General features: G+C 41.1%; 2 protein-coding genes across 11 annotated transcripts in view; both read left to right on the forward strand.

The window, feature by feature from the left end:
• Window positions 1-15,254, forward strand: part of LOC113500262 (thymosin beta) — a 292,534-nt gene that overhangs the window by 210,915 nt on the left and 66,365 nt on the right. The gene's annotated exons all lie outside the window — the stretch shown is intronic.
• LOC113500255 (liprin-alpha-1) overlaps window positions 1-15,254 on the forward strand; it is a 139,211-nt gene that overhangs the window by 118,663 nt on the left and 5,294 nt on the right. For 2 of the 10 annotated variants that reach the window (XM_026880961.1, XM_026880966.1), the window contains 18 exons: window positions 841-1,008; window positions 1,314-1,433; window positions 1,790-1,915; window positions 2,734-2,921; window positions 3,307-3,463; window positions 3,875-3,994; window positions 4,521-4,604; window positions 4,830-4,988; window positions 6,172-6,369; window positions 9,385-9,539; window positions 11,097-11,310; window positions 11,657-11,814; window positions 12,130-12,332; window positions 12,779-12,937; window positions 13,281-13,395; window positions 13,845-14,001; window positions 14,507-14,623; window positions 14,920-15,030. In XM_026880961.1, coding sequence (XP_026736762.1) covers window positions 841-1,008; window positions 1,314-1,433; window positions 1,790-1,915; window positions 2,734-2,921; window positions 3,307-3,463; window positions 3,875-3,994; window positions 4,521-4,604; window positions 4,830-4,988; window positions 6,172-6,369; window positions 9,385-9,539; window positions 11,097-11,310; window positions 11,657-11,814; window positions 12,130-12,332; window positions 12,779-12,937; window positions 13,281-13,395; window positions 13,845-14,001; window positions 14,507-14,623; window positions 14,920-15,012 — 2,691 coding nt within the window. In that variant the 3' untranslated portion in view covers window positions 15,013-15,030. The remainder of the gene's footprint in view (window positions 1-840; window positions 1,009-1,313; window positions 1,434-1,789; window positions 1,916-2,733; window positions 2,922-3,306; window positions 3,464-3,874; window positions 3,995-4,520; window positions 4,605-4,829; window positions 4,989-6,171; window positions 6,370-9,384; window positions 9,540-11,096; window positions 11,311-11,656; window positions 11,815-12,129; window positions 12,333-12,778; window positions 12,938-13,280; window positions 13,396-13,844; window positions 14,002-14,506; window positions 14,624-14,919; window positions 15,031-15,254) is intronic. The other 8 variants (XM_026880962.1, XM_026880964.1, XM_026880963.1 and 5 more) reach the window with 8 other exon arrangements.

The following is a 15,254-nucleotide window of genomic DNA, read 5'->3' on the forward strand; positions in this document are numbered from 1 at the left end:
TGTTATGGTATGTTTGACAAACGATCTTATTTTTAAACAATACATCTGTTTAGATTTTCCTCTTTTTAAACTTTAATTTACATCTAGCTATACCCTTTAAAGTATTAATAAAAACTGAACCTAACCAGCATGCAAAATAAACTACCGTTTACTCAAATGAAACTTGTCTCTCGATGATTCATAAAACTATATCTGTCGCTATATAATACCTTTAAATGACAGAGATGGCAAGAGACTCAACGCCGATTTATTTGTCTTGGCAATTTAATGTTTCGTTCTTTTGAGTATCCGGCCAATAGAGATGCGTACTAACCATGGAAGCACACTGACATCACCGATCTTAGGCCCACATCCATACACTAACACTATCACCGGTGACCACCATCACCACTGATCACCACTGTAGTTGGGACTCACGGTATATCACCCCCACATGGCCCCACCGGGCCGTAGCGCCCTCAATAGTTGGCAATCACTTCACGTGTATACGATTGAGAACCATTGAAGTAGTTAGAATAACAAGAAGGGTAAGAATGTTGCCTAAACCTGTAACGTGGTAAATTGATAAATCTTATGAAAACAGTCCCAATTAAAAGAAAATGTCTGGTCAAGTACTTGCAATTTTTTTTGCCCAAAATAAGAGACTGTTCCTGTCAACTAAATTTCTTAAACTGGAAAAATGAATATTGGGTTTCAGTTCTTTAAATTTAGCTTCTTGAATCTGACAAAAAATAAAAGTATTTTCATATAGCTTCTTTGGTAACTTAACTATTCGGAAAGACTAAGGCTTGGATTAAACACATTTTATGACAAGTTAAAATAACAATATTCCCCAAACAGTCAGCAGAGCTGAGCTCGTGGCAGCGCCGCGTGGCCGAGCTGAACAACAAGGTGTCCGAGCTCGAGGACCGCCTCACCAAGGGCGAGAAGGAGCTCGCCAAGAAGCAGGACGAGTGCGCCAAGCTGCAGCGGGACCTCAGGGAGAACGTCGCGCAGAAGGAAGACCAGGTAAACATGGACTAAGCTTACACTAGTAATAGTTGAACTTGTAGTTTATTTAATGGCAGTCAGTATATGACAGTTTTATTTGCAAATTCAGATTTAAAAACTAACTTATCAAATGGGGAGCAATTTTTAATATCAAGGTTACTCTGATCAGCGATCTGATTTGCCCATCTTTCACTGCTTAATTTTGGAAGACATTAAGTTGAAATTATGTAAAACAGATTCAGTAAAACCTAATGATTTGTAATCCTAGACTAGAGTCAAACGAAATCTTGAATCCTTCCTTAATTTTTTTCTTTTGTATTCAGGAGGAGCGAATAACGACACTCGAGAAGCGGTATCTGAACGCGCAGCGCGAGTCCACCTCGCTGCACGACCTCAACGAGAAGTTGGAGCAAGAGCTGAACCACAAGCAGGCCCAGCTTAAGGTGAGACCTGAGCGCCTTTATAGGCCTTTCAGGGTACTTGTAGAGGTCTTGTAGGCTGGTTATGGTTGAAGGTATTTCAGAAATTGGATGAAACTCGTTTAGAGGAAAACTCAAGGCATGATTGTGGACCAAACTGTAATCCTACATCATTATTTTTGTAAATATAGGTATTGGTTTACTAAAAAATCATGGTGGTAGAAGTATTTATTTCGTATTAATAGTAGCCAACTCCCGAATTGATGAACTCGAACCCAATCTAAACGTCATTGTACAGTTACTAACAAATTAACTTCCCTTAGAGCTTCTAGTTGTCACCAGCACAGTTCATAGACCATGTCACGTCATTCGCATTGCAGCTGCAAGAGGAGAAGATAGCCGCCATCGAGGAGAAGTTGGAGTTGTCCACGCAGAAGTTAGCGCAGATGTCCTCCTTGCCAGAGATGGAGGAACAGCTCAAGGCCAGGATGGAGGCTCTCAACCAGGTCGGTATCTCTAGGGGAATGAAGTAGTCGGGAAACCTACAAAGCGTACTAAAAAGAGAAGCATCCCAATTTTAACATAGTCCAATGAATTTTCTTCCAAAATAAATTCAATTGGAAAGAAAAGGATAAAGTTAATGTGCATGAGACAATAAGTTTAAAATTTGAAAAGGACGGAGCTAGACGAACGTAGACGAAAATAGACTTTGTGCGTCTTGCATAAGGATTACATTGGAATGCTAAAACTAAGCAGGTGGATCAAGTGGATGAATATTGCGAAGTATTCAAAGTATACTGTCTGTAATAGTTAATAAGCAAGTCATGCTTCCCGCTTCTCATAATTCATTCACGTTAGTAAATCGACATGTCCATTGTAAGTAGAAATAAATATTATTTTAACTATTGCGGGTTCTTTCATGTGTGATGTAACTAACTTAACTAAAACTTTGTTGTCTGTCTAAACTATTTCGGATTTAAGTAATTTGTTTTGAAGGGCTATGGGATTGAATCCCTTGCTGGATATATTTAACGCATGCCTTAGACGATCAATGTATAATAAAGGAAGAGCTTCAGTGGCGCCACTGTTTTGCATTACGCATGCCATTACTTTTATACAATTTTTAAAATCGCAGTGGCGCTATTGTAGCCTTTTCTTACATCACTAATCTGAAGACGCGTTTATCCCTCCACCACGCACGACGACGAAATGTTCTGCGCGGTTGAATGTTTTTTACAGTGTTTAAGTAAAAAATAATAATATCTTAACCCTAGTATAATTAGTATATGAGCACCAGTCATGTAAATCTTAAATGTGAGAGTAGTGTGCGTTGGGCGCGCAGGCGCAGGAGCGACACGGGTCGGCCGAGGACCGCATCCAGCGGCTGGAGGCCAGCGTCGACGACAAGAACGCCGAGCTCATGCGCCTCAACCAGCGCCTGCGCATGAACGAGGAACACAACACCAGGCTCTCCGCCACCGTCGACAAGCTGCTCTCCGAGTCCAACGACAGGTAACGTATAGATAGTACACTAACACGGTTCTATTGTCAATAATGTATCGGTAGATGAAAAAAAAAGGCTTTCCCTAAAAAAGTATCGTCTGAAAACTGATGAATTGGAAAAATAGTATCTCAAGCATAACCGGAGTCTGTTTAAACTTTTAGTAATTTATTTACTTATAATTTTAGTAATTATTTAAAATACTTTTCTGATATGGTATTGGTTTCAATCACAATACTATTAACTAAGTTTGATCTAAACAACATATCAACAAAATTGATTGATAACCCATCTATTTTAAGTATATCAAAATATATCTAGTTCCCAATCAGTCACATATTTCTCCAGATATTTCCTTCAGCTCCGAAACCAAACTGAATCTGACTCTACCAACAGGTTACAAGTTCACCTCAAGGAGCGCATGCACGCGCTGGACGAGAAGAACGCGCTCACGCAGGAGTTGGAGAAGACGCGCAAGTACGCGGACGAACTGCTGGCTGAGAAGCAGGAGATACTCAAGGAACTCGCCAAGTGGCGTATGGAGACTGAACAGGTGAGTCGTGGATTACTACTGGAGTATAGTAGATGTTGCAGTCATGATGAACAGGAAGGGTCGATACAAAACTGGTTAAATTAGCTGTGGAAACTTTTACAATCGATTTCATTAATTCTAAGTTAATACAAAAGTAGCCAGTTCTAGAAACTTTTACAGTCGATTTCATTAATACCATTAAAATGTGGGACTAGAACAACGACACACAAGTAATTTTCGGAGCGAGAAGGGGTGACCATGACCTTCAGCACTGAGGATTACGACGCGCGTAGGAGAAGAATAGTACTTATGCTTAGGTTACAATTTCTCCGACGAGTAACTAAACAATTGGTTCAATTGTTTACTTTGATAACAATAGAGGTCATAAATGCAAAAGATAAAAAAAATCTAAGTGAAGTCTGCTTGTTTTAGTTGAAGCGTCAGATGCTGGAGCAGGAGATCGCGTTCAACATCCAGCAGACGGACGCCCTGACGCGCTCGCTGTCGCCCGCCGCGCAGCCGCAGCCGCCGCCCGGACTCTTCCAGCCCAAGGTACGTACGGAATACTAGACTTTACATAAGTTCATCTTGACTGCACGGATAGTCGAGTGGTTGAGGTCATTATGCCAAAACCACTTAACGCGACGTGTCGCGGGTTCGATCCCCGCGTAGGATAAGAATTTGTATCATCCACAAATGTTTGTTCCGAGTCTGAGCGTCATTGTGCATGTGATTTGTATGTTTGTGTGACCCCTAGCGACACAAGAATTGAGTCCCTACTGCGGGAGTAGTTTTTTTCGCAAGAAAGAAAGATAGATTCCATCATTAAATGGAGTGGAAGTAGTATACAAAAAGACGAATAATCCACAGCCAGGACAGCATCCTAAAATTCAAAAAACTTCTCCGATACCCCTTGAACTATTAACGGCTTCCTAATCTGTCCTAAATGTATGGAAGGGTTTAAAAACGCTCATCAAAGTAAATTTGCGCTCTTGTGCTAGTCAGACCTAATGTGATAGTCATAGAAACGTACAGTAGACGGCTGGCGGACCATATCTTTATTGTTTGTTTTCTGCAGCTGGATGGTTCTTGGGAGAAGCTGCAGCAAGCTCACGTGCTGGCTAATGTACAGCAACCCTTCGACGTGTCCAGCGACGCTGAGGTTTGTGACGTAAATAAAGTACCTAGTTCATAAATAAAATACCTGAAAAACACTCCATCCTAACTGCGATAATTTAGTAGTAACATCTCCCTCCTTAGTTATAAAAGTTTGCAATCTTGCAACTAGTCATTTATCGTTTTGTAAGCCAGAAGCAAAATACAATCTTGAATGAAATATTTTCAATAATTTTGCAATGAATTATTAACGACTAATAATATTGTGTAGAACGAAGAGTCAGATGGTGGCGTTGAAGGTGGTCACACGGACGCGGCTGCCCTGGCGCTGATGCTGCAGGAGCAGCTGGATGCCATCAACACCGAGATCCGCCTCATCCAGGAAGAGAAGCAGACCACCGAGGCCCGCGCCGAGGAGCTCGAGTCCAGGGTACGTACCTACAGAACAAAGACTTCATATTTGCCAGAACCTTTTAGATACTATGTCACTTTTCTATGGCGTGTCTTACACATACATTACAGCTAAGCCCGTCCAGATGATTTTGAGTACTTTTTGTTATCACTGAGAATAAGTTGGGTTCTGAATTATCGACGACAAAATAGTAGCAGTAAATATTTGGAGATCTCAAAAGCCGGATTCGAGTTCCAAGGTAAGGCTTTCTGGTGATTGGGTATTATAGTCAAAAGTACCTGTTTTAACTATTGTACAGTCCATTGGTTGTGGGAAAATAACTATATCGTATGTAACTTCACTTAAATTCATATGTTTCAGTTCTCTCAGCTCTCATAATCTTTCATTTACATGTATTCTTGGTGATGGGTCGCCTTTCATATCATTTGGTGGTGATTAGTCAGTGGTGGCGCGACCTTCCGTTATTCCCTAAATTAAATTTCGAAACGTGTCGTTCTTTTGAATAAAATCAAATCAAATCATCTTTCTCAATAATAATTAGTTTACGTGCCCTAGAGTTTTAAGAAGGTAAGGATAAATACCTTTCATTAAAACCTTTTGGTACAAAAATATTCGTTTTTAAATGGGAACCTCACTTTATGAGTTACGTTCTTCGTCGCACCGCTACTGACCCCTACTAACTTCCACATGTTCAGTATCGGTACTCCCAGTACTGATGCTGTACAAGTGTCCACAATAGTACCATCGCCTCGAATCACCCCCATAGCCGACATCGACCTCTACCTACTGTATACTCATCATTATTCACATACTATTCTGATTGTCTAGGACAGAACGTGGATACGAGAGTGTTAACTCACTTTATTACTGTAATTTAAAGCTTTTATTCAGAGCTGACGATGTCCTCAAAAAGCAAAATTAACTGAGGTCTCATAAATCAGTTCTCATAATAGTTTGCTGGTGACTACAATTTAACATGAGGAGTAAAATGACAATTTGTGGAATTAATTTCATTCTAATCAAAAAAATTGTAATAAACGTGTAACCGAAACAAACGCGAACCCAGCATAAAGGAATTGTAAAGACTTTTTAATAAAGGATCCAAATGTAGTTTTCACGTTCTGTCCGGTCCCTTGCTCTGCGTGTGATACAGTAGGTAGTGGCTTGTATACTAAGCGTGGCGGTGGTGGGTTGCGTCCAGGATGTATATAAGCGGGTGTGGTGTGGGCAGGTGGGCAGCTACGAGCACATGAACGTGGTGTCGCGGCGCGGGGACTCGCCGCCGCTGGCCGCGTCGCCGTCGCGCGCGCTGCCGCCCCACCAGCCCCACCAGCCCCACCAGCCCCACCTGCTGCCCCACGCGCAGCACCACCTCGCCGCGCACCACAAGTACCACACCGTACGTACTCAGCCAGTCCCCTTCGCACACACACAACACAAACGACACATGCTACCAAAAAGTCTAGGTTTGATTAATACTAGACAAAAAAGACTAAATTACATAAACCGAGTTAGGCATGATGTTCTTAAAGAAAAAAAGACCAAAATCTTTCCTAAATTTTACTAGCTATTGGTTATCAATCCATTCTGCTTGATTGGTCTCTCCTTTTATTCTCAGTACAATAATTCATATTTCGCAATAGATTTTTCTTCAGAAGAAAAGAAAAAATTCTTGGACTAGATTCAACACATTACAAATATAAATCGACAAATACACACTTAAGAAGATCCTACTAATTTATGCATTCATACTTACAAAAATACAGACATAGTTTCTCATTTCATATGGGTATCATAATACTAATAATTCTGGGATGTGGTAAAAAACAAGAAAGAATTGTACGGAATAACATGCGAATTGTCTCCAAACAAAGAAATCAAATGCTGAGAATCGAATCACATTTTTATTCAACTTTTGAATTAATAAATCATTTCCGTACAATACTTTCTTTTCAAACCTAACATGTTTTCATATAGCTATAATGGGTCTTAAACATAATGTGTATATTTTTTAAATCATGTACTAGTAATAATCGGAATACTCAACCTTTACTCAACTTTAAGCCAAAACAAATATCTGATTTTGAAACTACTTCTTACCTAAGCGTGTTAAAGTTGAGTGTAGTTTGAGTGTCCGTGGGTTTGGTAAGTAATATAAGTGGGTGTGGTTCCGTGGTCCGTGCGAGCAGGCGCCGGCGTCGACGTCCCCCGCGCACGCGCACTGGCGCGCGCCGCCCGCCTCCGAGAGCCTGCCCTCCAGCCAGGTCCGCTCCCCCCCCCACACACCTCATGCTGCAGCTACTGTGCCGCCACTGTCCGCGCGCATACACTGTACCGCTCAACTGAGCTCGTTTGATCAACTCTGCTCATTTGCTCAACTCTGCTCGTTTGATCAACTCTGCTCGTTTGATCAACTCTGCTCTTTGATCAACTCTGCTCACTTGATCAGCGCTTTGCTCGTGATATTACACTGGTTACATTAATAGCAATCAAAATGAGTATTTCTCTGCAATTTTTGCACTCTCATATTCTCCCTAGAGTCATTAGAGTGAGAATCGCAAATCACAAGGAATACGATATGATGTAATTCGCGATTATCTATAACACGTTTTTTAACTCATAACTCAAAAAAACTTTAAACTTCAGCGTAAACGTCACCAAGAGTGAAGATGTCACAGTTGAGCGGTACAGTTCCGTACAAGGATGGTTTGCACGCATTCACGGGAATGGCTTACAGCTGTGTGGAACATTGCGAGTCTTGACAACATAACGTGCTAGAAAATAGCCTGGTGTATTCTACTATTTTAATTATAAAATAATTGGAACCTTTTTTCTAGCTTTTTAGAGAATTTTTTATCAACCAAGTGGTAATGTGTAGTTATAGATACAACAGGTTATTTAATCCAGATTTTTGTTTAAAATACGAATAAACTTGTAGCTATTGTGTAGATAAATATTATATTAATTTATAAATCAATTGTACCTATATTATATATCATCCTAGCATGATACGCAATTTATTATTTATATTGTTATATTCAATACTGTTTAGTTAAATGCCTTATTGTAAAAATAATATTATAGGTTGGTTTTTCCACCCACAACAATCAATTTGAATAAAATTTGCTCAACTCCTGTAAAGCTGCAGAACATCTTCTAAAACATTATAGAATTAGGCATTATGTTCTTCAAAAGTATTAATTCTCTATTTGTCAAGGCCGGGGATACTTCATACAATTTTCAAGAAGTTCATTAAATCCACAGAAACTTTTAGCGACATTTAGAAGATACTCAGTTCCCATTTATTTAAAAAAAATAGGTAACATCGGTGGATAACCAACCTTATATTTGGCATGACAGCTATACCCCAAATATATGTACTTAGTGAGTAGTTATACATATAAATATTGTTATATAAACGATATATAAGTGCACAGCACTGCTTCACGCAACGTAGACTGTAGGCGACGCTTGTATGTGCGATTATTACTTGTTTACTGAGCTGTGGTACTCAACATTTTATTACTAAGGGGTCTTCATGAATTTCAATGGAATTTGCCAAATGTTTTAGTAACTTTCACTCGACTTAGCTTTAAAGAAAAGTTTACGATTCCTTAACGTATAGAAAAAAGGTTTATTAGTATTTTATACGCGTTAAGCGGGGTTTTTTTTATTTTGCTCCGGCCTCAATACACGAAGAGAAAAGAATAGAACTTGGGTAGACTTTAGTTAATAAGGCTACTGCCTGGAAAAAAGTTGTTTCATGATTAGCCATCTGGAATAATGGCTATACACTTTGAGTATCGCTGACTCACTCAGTCTAAAGTTTATAAAGTGGTGTATATACTCTATTTCGATATGAAATTTATTATTTATATGTTTAAATTTGTTTATGCATTTAAAATGTGTTGTGACTGATAGAGTCAATAAATCATATAACTTGACTAGATTAATATGTTTCATATGTTAGACACAGTTATATAAATTAAATAAGTTTATGTTTCTAAAAGTTTTATTTTAATATCAATTAATATTTTTCTATTTACAGTAGGTAACCGTTAGGGTTACAAAATTTACTTCATATTTTAATTAAGAGTCGATTAGTTGTTTAAAGATAAATATTTACTCTGTTTATTGTATTTTTAATTTTCATCAATATTTACCAAAATAGTCAAATTTTCACTTAAAACATAGACCGAAAGGTTTAGAAACGAGAAGGGATGAAATGGGGGTAAATTGATTTTTTTTTAAACACGCACGAGCGTTTTAACCATACGAACATCTTTCTTTCTCTTTCGGTGTGAGAGCAAAAACATTTTGAATTACATCCATTTGATCCATGCTTCGCCAAGCCTGTACAGACAACTGCAGTACTTATGTACGTGTGTATAGTGACCGTGTGCTCTACTAACAGCTGCAGCTGTGCGAGGAGGGCGGCGGCGTGGTGTCGGGCGGCGAGGGCGCGGAGTCCCCGCTGACGGCGCGCTCGCTGCGCCTGGAGCGGGCCGCGCGCGCCATACACGCCGAGCGGGACCGGCTGCGCACGCACTACCAGCCGCCGTATGACGCGTGAGTTACACTACTTTACATATCACACTACGGACTACCATGAATCAAAGAAATTGTTCCGTATTAACCTATAAATAAATATAATAATTAACTTTTTGGTAAAGTTAGAAGAAAAAAAGTAGTCAAAAATGTAAGCAACATGCTAAGAAGTGTTAGTTTAAAGTTATTCGTTCACCATGGCATTGAGATCGTGAACTTTTTGCAATTCCTGACGTGTCGCAAGGCAATATTGACTAAGGAAACGACACGGCGTCAAAACTTGGTTTTAAAAATCAGTTTTATAAGGTGTATTATGTTCCAATACTAAACAACTATTACCATATATTTTATTTATAAAACTAACCTGCTACTTGTACCCACATGCTGCTCAGGAGTTCGATAATGTCAGGCAGCCTCGCGCGGATCCCCATGCACAGGTGCCTGCCTCAGCCGGGAACCAAACCCGTGTACCGTTCGCAAGTGAACCTCGCTCACTTGTGGTGCGACTGCCCCGACACATTGTTCAACTACGTCCCGCACCGACTCTGTCTCAAATCCAACATGTATAGGATAGTCGATAGCTATTTGTTTCATCATCCGTGTTTGGTCAAGTCTGCCAGTTATATCTGAAGAAAATTATGAAATTTTTAATTCGTAAAAATGTTAGGATACTATCAGAATGCTTGTAAGAAGGTGATATTCTGATCAGCAGCAACTTTTCTTTAAAATACTTCTTCGTTTCGTTAGAGAAGAGAAGACGCCAGTCTCTAAAACGCTTGCTCAATTGGTAGTTGGCAAAGAGCCGCATGAACATTTCTGCCAAAAATAGTACGGTAATGCTCTTCTCCAGGAAATATTTCATTTCAGAAAAAAAATTCCTATGTCGATAAGTTTTTAAATATGGGACAGAAACAATGTGTCGGTTTGTCCGCTTACAATGTTATTTTGTTTTAACATGCATGCATTTTCTTTTCAGACAATTTGTTAGAATTTTTATTTTATTTAATTAAATATTTTATAACAAATAAAATGGAATTACTAATTGATTAACAACTCCTACAACTTGTATGATGGGACTATGAAACTATCAACGGTATGTTTTTGAATGCTTCTTTTTGTGTGACCCCAAATCCATAGTAGAGGTCGATATGGCTAAGTATTAGTAATTCCATTTTATGCTAAATAGCTAGAATATAAAAACACAGGTGTGACTTAAACTAGGAGAGATAAGTGCATAGTTTTATGACAAAACAACATCTTCTTACTATTCATATGTAGTACTTTGGTTACCTTCTGCAATTCGTTTGACTCTCATTATTAGTTTCGTCATTCATCAGCACACAATTTTAACAAATTTCTTTATAATTGGAACGATGCAACTGCAGTCCTAAATCCATTTCGCTTTACTAAAAACATTGCACTTTCATTTCTGCACAGCGAAGAGTCAAATCTTAATTTATTTGCTGTAAACTATTAGATGTTACTTTTATTTTTCAAACATTTGTAGCGATAATTTACCAAAGAACTATATAGCCTACCTTTATTATAATTTACTGAAGTATTATTTATCATTTTTAGCAATATCTCATCGAGTTCGAGCCAAGAGTCGCTGGGTGGCATGGCGTCGTCACTGGGCGGGGGCATGGCCAGCACGTGGGGCGGGCAGGGGGGCGGGGCCCGCGCGGGCGCCGCCTCTGCCGCGTCCATCGCCTCCATGCACCAGCAGAAGAAGAGGGGCATCAAGAGTTCACTCGGAAGGTTCTTCAGCAAGAAAGAGAAGGCGGGGATGCCGGTAAGATTTGTTTTGTATTAAGTGTCATAACAGTGTTGTTGCAGGATTTAATAAGGGATATTTTGTCCATAAACACGAGACCAGTTCGACAAATGATAACTTAAAGCAAAGGATGGTTAATTGATAGAACATATTACTTCAGCGACAACATCTATTTTGGGTCTGGTTCAAGTTTCAGTAGATGGGTATATACCATTTATTCATTTATTTATTTGAACGGAACCCTTTTATAACCAAAAGCGCTTCATTAAACAACAGGCACCAAAAATAAATCTCCAATCAATACAGGATATAAACCTACTGATCCTTATTAAATATACTCAGGGTAAGAAACCATTGTCCCCAGCTGCAGCAGGGCCAGAGCCCGCGCTCCCTGTCGTCGGTGTCCTCGCTGGGGCTGTCCTCGCTGGCGGACGACTCCGCCATCAGCGACGCCATGACGCCTCACGCGCCCATGTCGCACGCGCCCATGCAGCATCAAGACTACGCTAGGACTAAGAGCAAGTCAGTATAATATTCATGTACCTTGCAGTTCAACCCGTCTTTCACCTAGTCTGTCCGTCTATCACCAGGCTACATCCCATGAGTCGTGAAAGAGATATGAAGTTGCCATTAGTGAAATATAAAAATTAAGATCGAGGTTCTTACTTCCATTAATTTGATGGGTGGCCACTTTTTCCAAATTTGACTTACATTATCCTGTATGTGCGGAAACACTCAGTATCTAATCGCACTTGGCCGGTTTATTATCTTCCTGAAACTAGCTGTTGCAGGAAACGATTATCTGTTCTAATGTTGCTATCTGTGTGGTACATACAGAGACCGCGACTACCGCCACGAGCTGCTGGGCGAGGCGATGCGCGCGGGCACCCCGTTCGCGCTGTGGAACGGGCCCACCGTGGTGGCGTGGCTGGAGCTGTGGGTGGGCATGCCGGCCTGGTACGTGGCCGCCTGCCGCGCCAACGTCAAGTCCGGCGCCATCATGTCCGCGCTCTCCGACCAGGAGATCCAGCGGGAGATCGGTCAGTATTCACTACAGAAAATACGTTAGTAGTTTCAGTGGAAGAACGTTTGGATACTAACCTGTTTTTTACCACGGTTGACTTGGAAGTCAATTAATAAACTCGAACTCGAAGGGGGTTCTTGTAGTTGTCCTGTTTACCTTATATCTAAATGCAGCCGATAGTGTAACTGTTTAAAAATGTATAGTGACTGTAATAAAACGTAAATATAATTGTAAAATTGTAATTGTACTGTTTAAAAATTGGCGCCATCATTGCAACGCCATAAAAATATTAAAAAAACGACTAAGGCTTGTATGGAGACGTCAAGCGTTTAATTTCCAAATATTTCTCTCTCCTACATTACTTTTGTACTTATTGAAAGCAATTTCAGTGGGCAGATTTTTGCTGCCATCGATTTCACCTAGTTTCAGAGAATAGTTTGTTACCGTAGTGCTAATGCGCAGGTATCAGCAACCCGCTGCACCGGCTGAAGCTGCGGCTGGCCATCCAGGAGATGGTGTCGCTGACGTCACCGTCGGCGCCGCGCGGGACCGCCTGCGCCGCGCTCGCCTTCGGGGACATGAACCACGAGTGGATCGGGAACGTCTGGCTACCCTCGCTAGGTACTATATATGTGGATTATCTAGACTACTGTGTCTCACTGCTGAGCAAAAGCTTCTCCCAAATTCTTCCACGATTCTCTATCCTTTGCCATATTTAACCAGTTCATGCGGTGAGTTTAGATTGTAAGACTTCAGAAGAGATGAAAAGCGTTTTTATTAATAACTACTAAACATGCTTTTCACGTTGATTCCATTTTGCAGAGGATGAGAATAAAACCACCTGTTTTTAAGTTCCCCATTAGTTAAATATTGGATACTAGAACAGCTTACTTGATGCTTTTAATTTCTGTCTTGAGCCACCCTAAATAATAATCTCCTCCTAATGTATGCTTGTGTGTGTCAGGCTTGCCGCAGTACCGCACGACGTTCATGGAGTGTCTGGTGGACGCGCGCATGCTGGAGCACCTCACCAAGCGCGACCTGCGGACACAGCTCAAGATGCTGGACAGCTTCCACAGGTATAGTACATTTAGATAGGAGTTTTAGTATAGTAGTATAGATCATTGACATAGGATAATAACATATTCCTTCCTTAACATATTTAAAGCGCCCAAGCCTTAAATATGTTAAGGAAGGAATATAAAAAAACTTCTAATGTTTATGGCTTACAGTCTTTTTCGATAAGTAACGTAACTTTATTTGATTTTAAATGCGAACTGTTTAAAGAACAACACAGTGGGAATTGGGTAGTGTTGTGGAGTTGACTTGCTATCAACGTTCGTTCCTCCGCCTCATATTGGGACAACTTAGCAACAATTCAATAATTGGATGACGGATATCCTCGTGCCCATCGTCCCGAACACCGAATATCCTAGCCCAGTCACTAGTTCAATTGAGAGATGATGAATAGATCTGGCGCTACTGTTATCTCCGTGTGCTAACCGTACCGCTGGCGCGCTGTCCGCAGGACGTCGCTGCACTTCGGCGTGGCGTGCCTGAAGCGCGTGGGCTACAGCGTGCGCGCGCTGGAGGAGCGGCGCCGCGCGGCCGAGCACTGCGCGCGCGACGTGCTCGTGTGGACCAACGAGCGTCTGCAGCGGTGGCTGGCCGCCATCAACCTCAAGGTACTGCACCTGCCCACCACTACTGGTAGTACGCTATGTACTTTGATAGGCTGCCCTTTTTTTCGTTAAGGCAGGGAAATCCTCATGGACACCCACCCCTCGGGGGAGGAAATGGGTAGTGTCAAACTGACTAAACCTGAACCGCCGAGCTACGTCATCCGCGTTTTTGTGTCGGTGTATGGTAATGTGTTGCAATTCTTCATACACCGACCGCTCGGTGGGCTGCCCTAGTAACTGACCCATCAACTGAATTGAAACCATTATCGTGTAAAAACGACGGACTCTCACCGTAAACAGAACGTCTGATCCCGTCCTTCTATATATCGAAGCCGCAAAATCACTTACTCGTAATCGAGCAATCTCAATAGCTTGATACATAAAATACGCACTAGACAAGAAATGAAGAGCGCAGTTTTGAGAGAGAAGAAAGATCTTAATCCATTCCTTGGTAACATTTACTTTACAAACAAATTACTTCCTATAATAATGTGTTCGTGTGGTACAGGAGTACGCGAACAACCTGTCGGAGAGCGGCGTGCACGGCGCGCTGATCGCGCTCGACGACAACTTCGACGCCAACAGCATGGCGCTGGCGCTGCAGATACCCACGCAGAACACGCAGGTATGACTATACACTAACCAATGCTATAGGGTACATAATAATATAGGGAAATATTTATACCAACGATGTTTAGAAAATTATTTTTTATAAGCGAAAGCAAAGTCTCACATATCTCGTTCAAATACTGCCATTTGTATTCTTACGCAGTAAATCATAATCTCGACTCCCACGCTTTAAGTAAAAGCGCCACGCGAGATGAGATATTTGCTGCGCTAATTGCGCGCAAAATAATTAATCTAGACGAGTTTAATATGTTTATGGGAGTAGTGGAGTGTAACCCCGTATTATGTTTTCAGGCGCGGCAGATCCTGGAGCTGGAGTTCAGCTCTCTGCTGGCGAGTGGCACGGAGCGCAGCGCCCGCCTGCCGCACGACCACGCGGCCTCCTGACATCACACCATCAACTAGGTACTCACCACACACTACATATTAATAAAAACTATTATTGAAAACTAAGTGATAAATTCACGACTCTTTTGTTACATTCTTACGCAATCTTGTCTCCCTGTGGTTAGGCTACCCTTGTGGTCCCATTTACTCTCGGTGGCAGTTGGACCCGTCAACTCATGCCTCTTCGTATATAGCAATTCAAGTCTTCTTCTAACAAAATAAACTAAATTGAAACTTATAAC

This window comes from Trichoplusia ni, chromosome 13, assembly GCF_003590095.1.
Source record: "Trichoplusia ni isolate ovarian cell line Hi5 chromosome 13, tn1, whole genome shotgun sequence".
In the NCBI taxonomy this organism is placed as follows: Eukaryota; Metazoa; Arthropoda; class Insecta; order Lepidoptera; family Noctuidae; genus Trichoplusia; species Trichoplusia ni.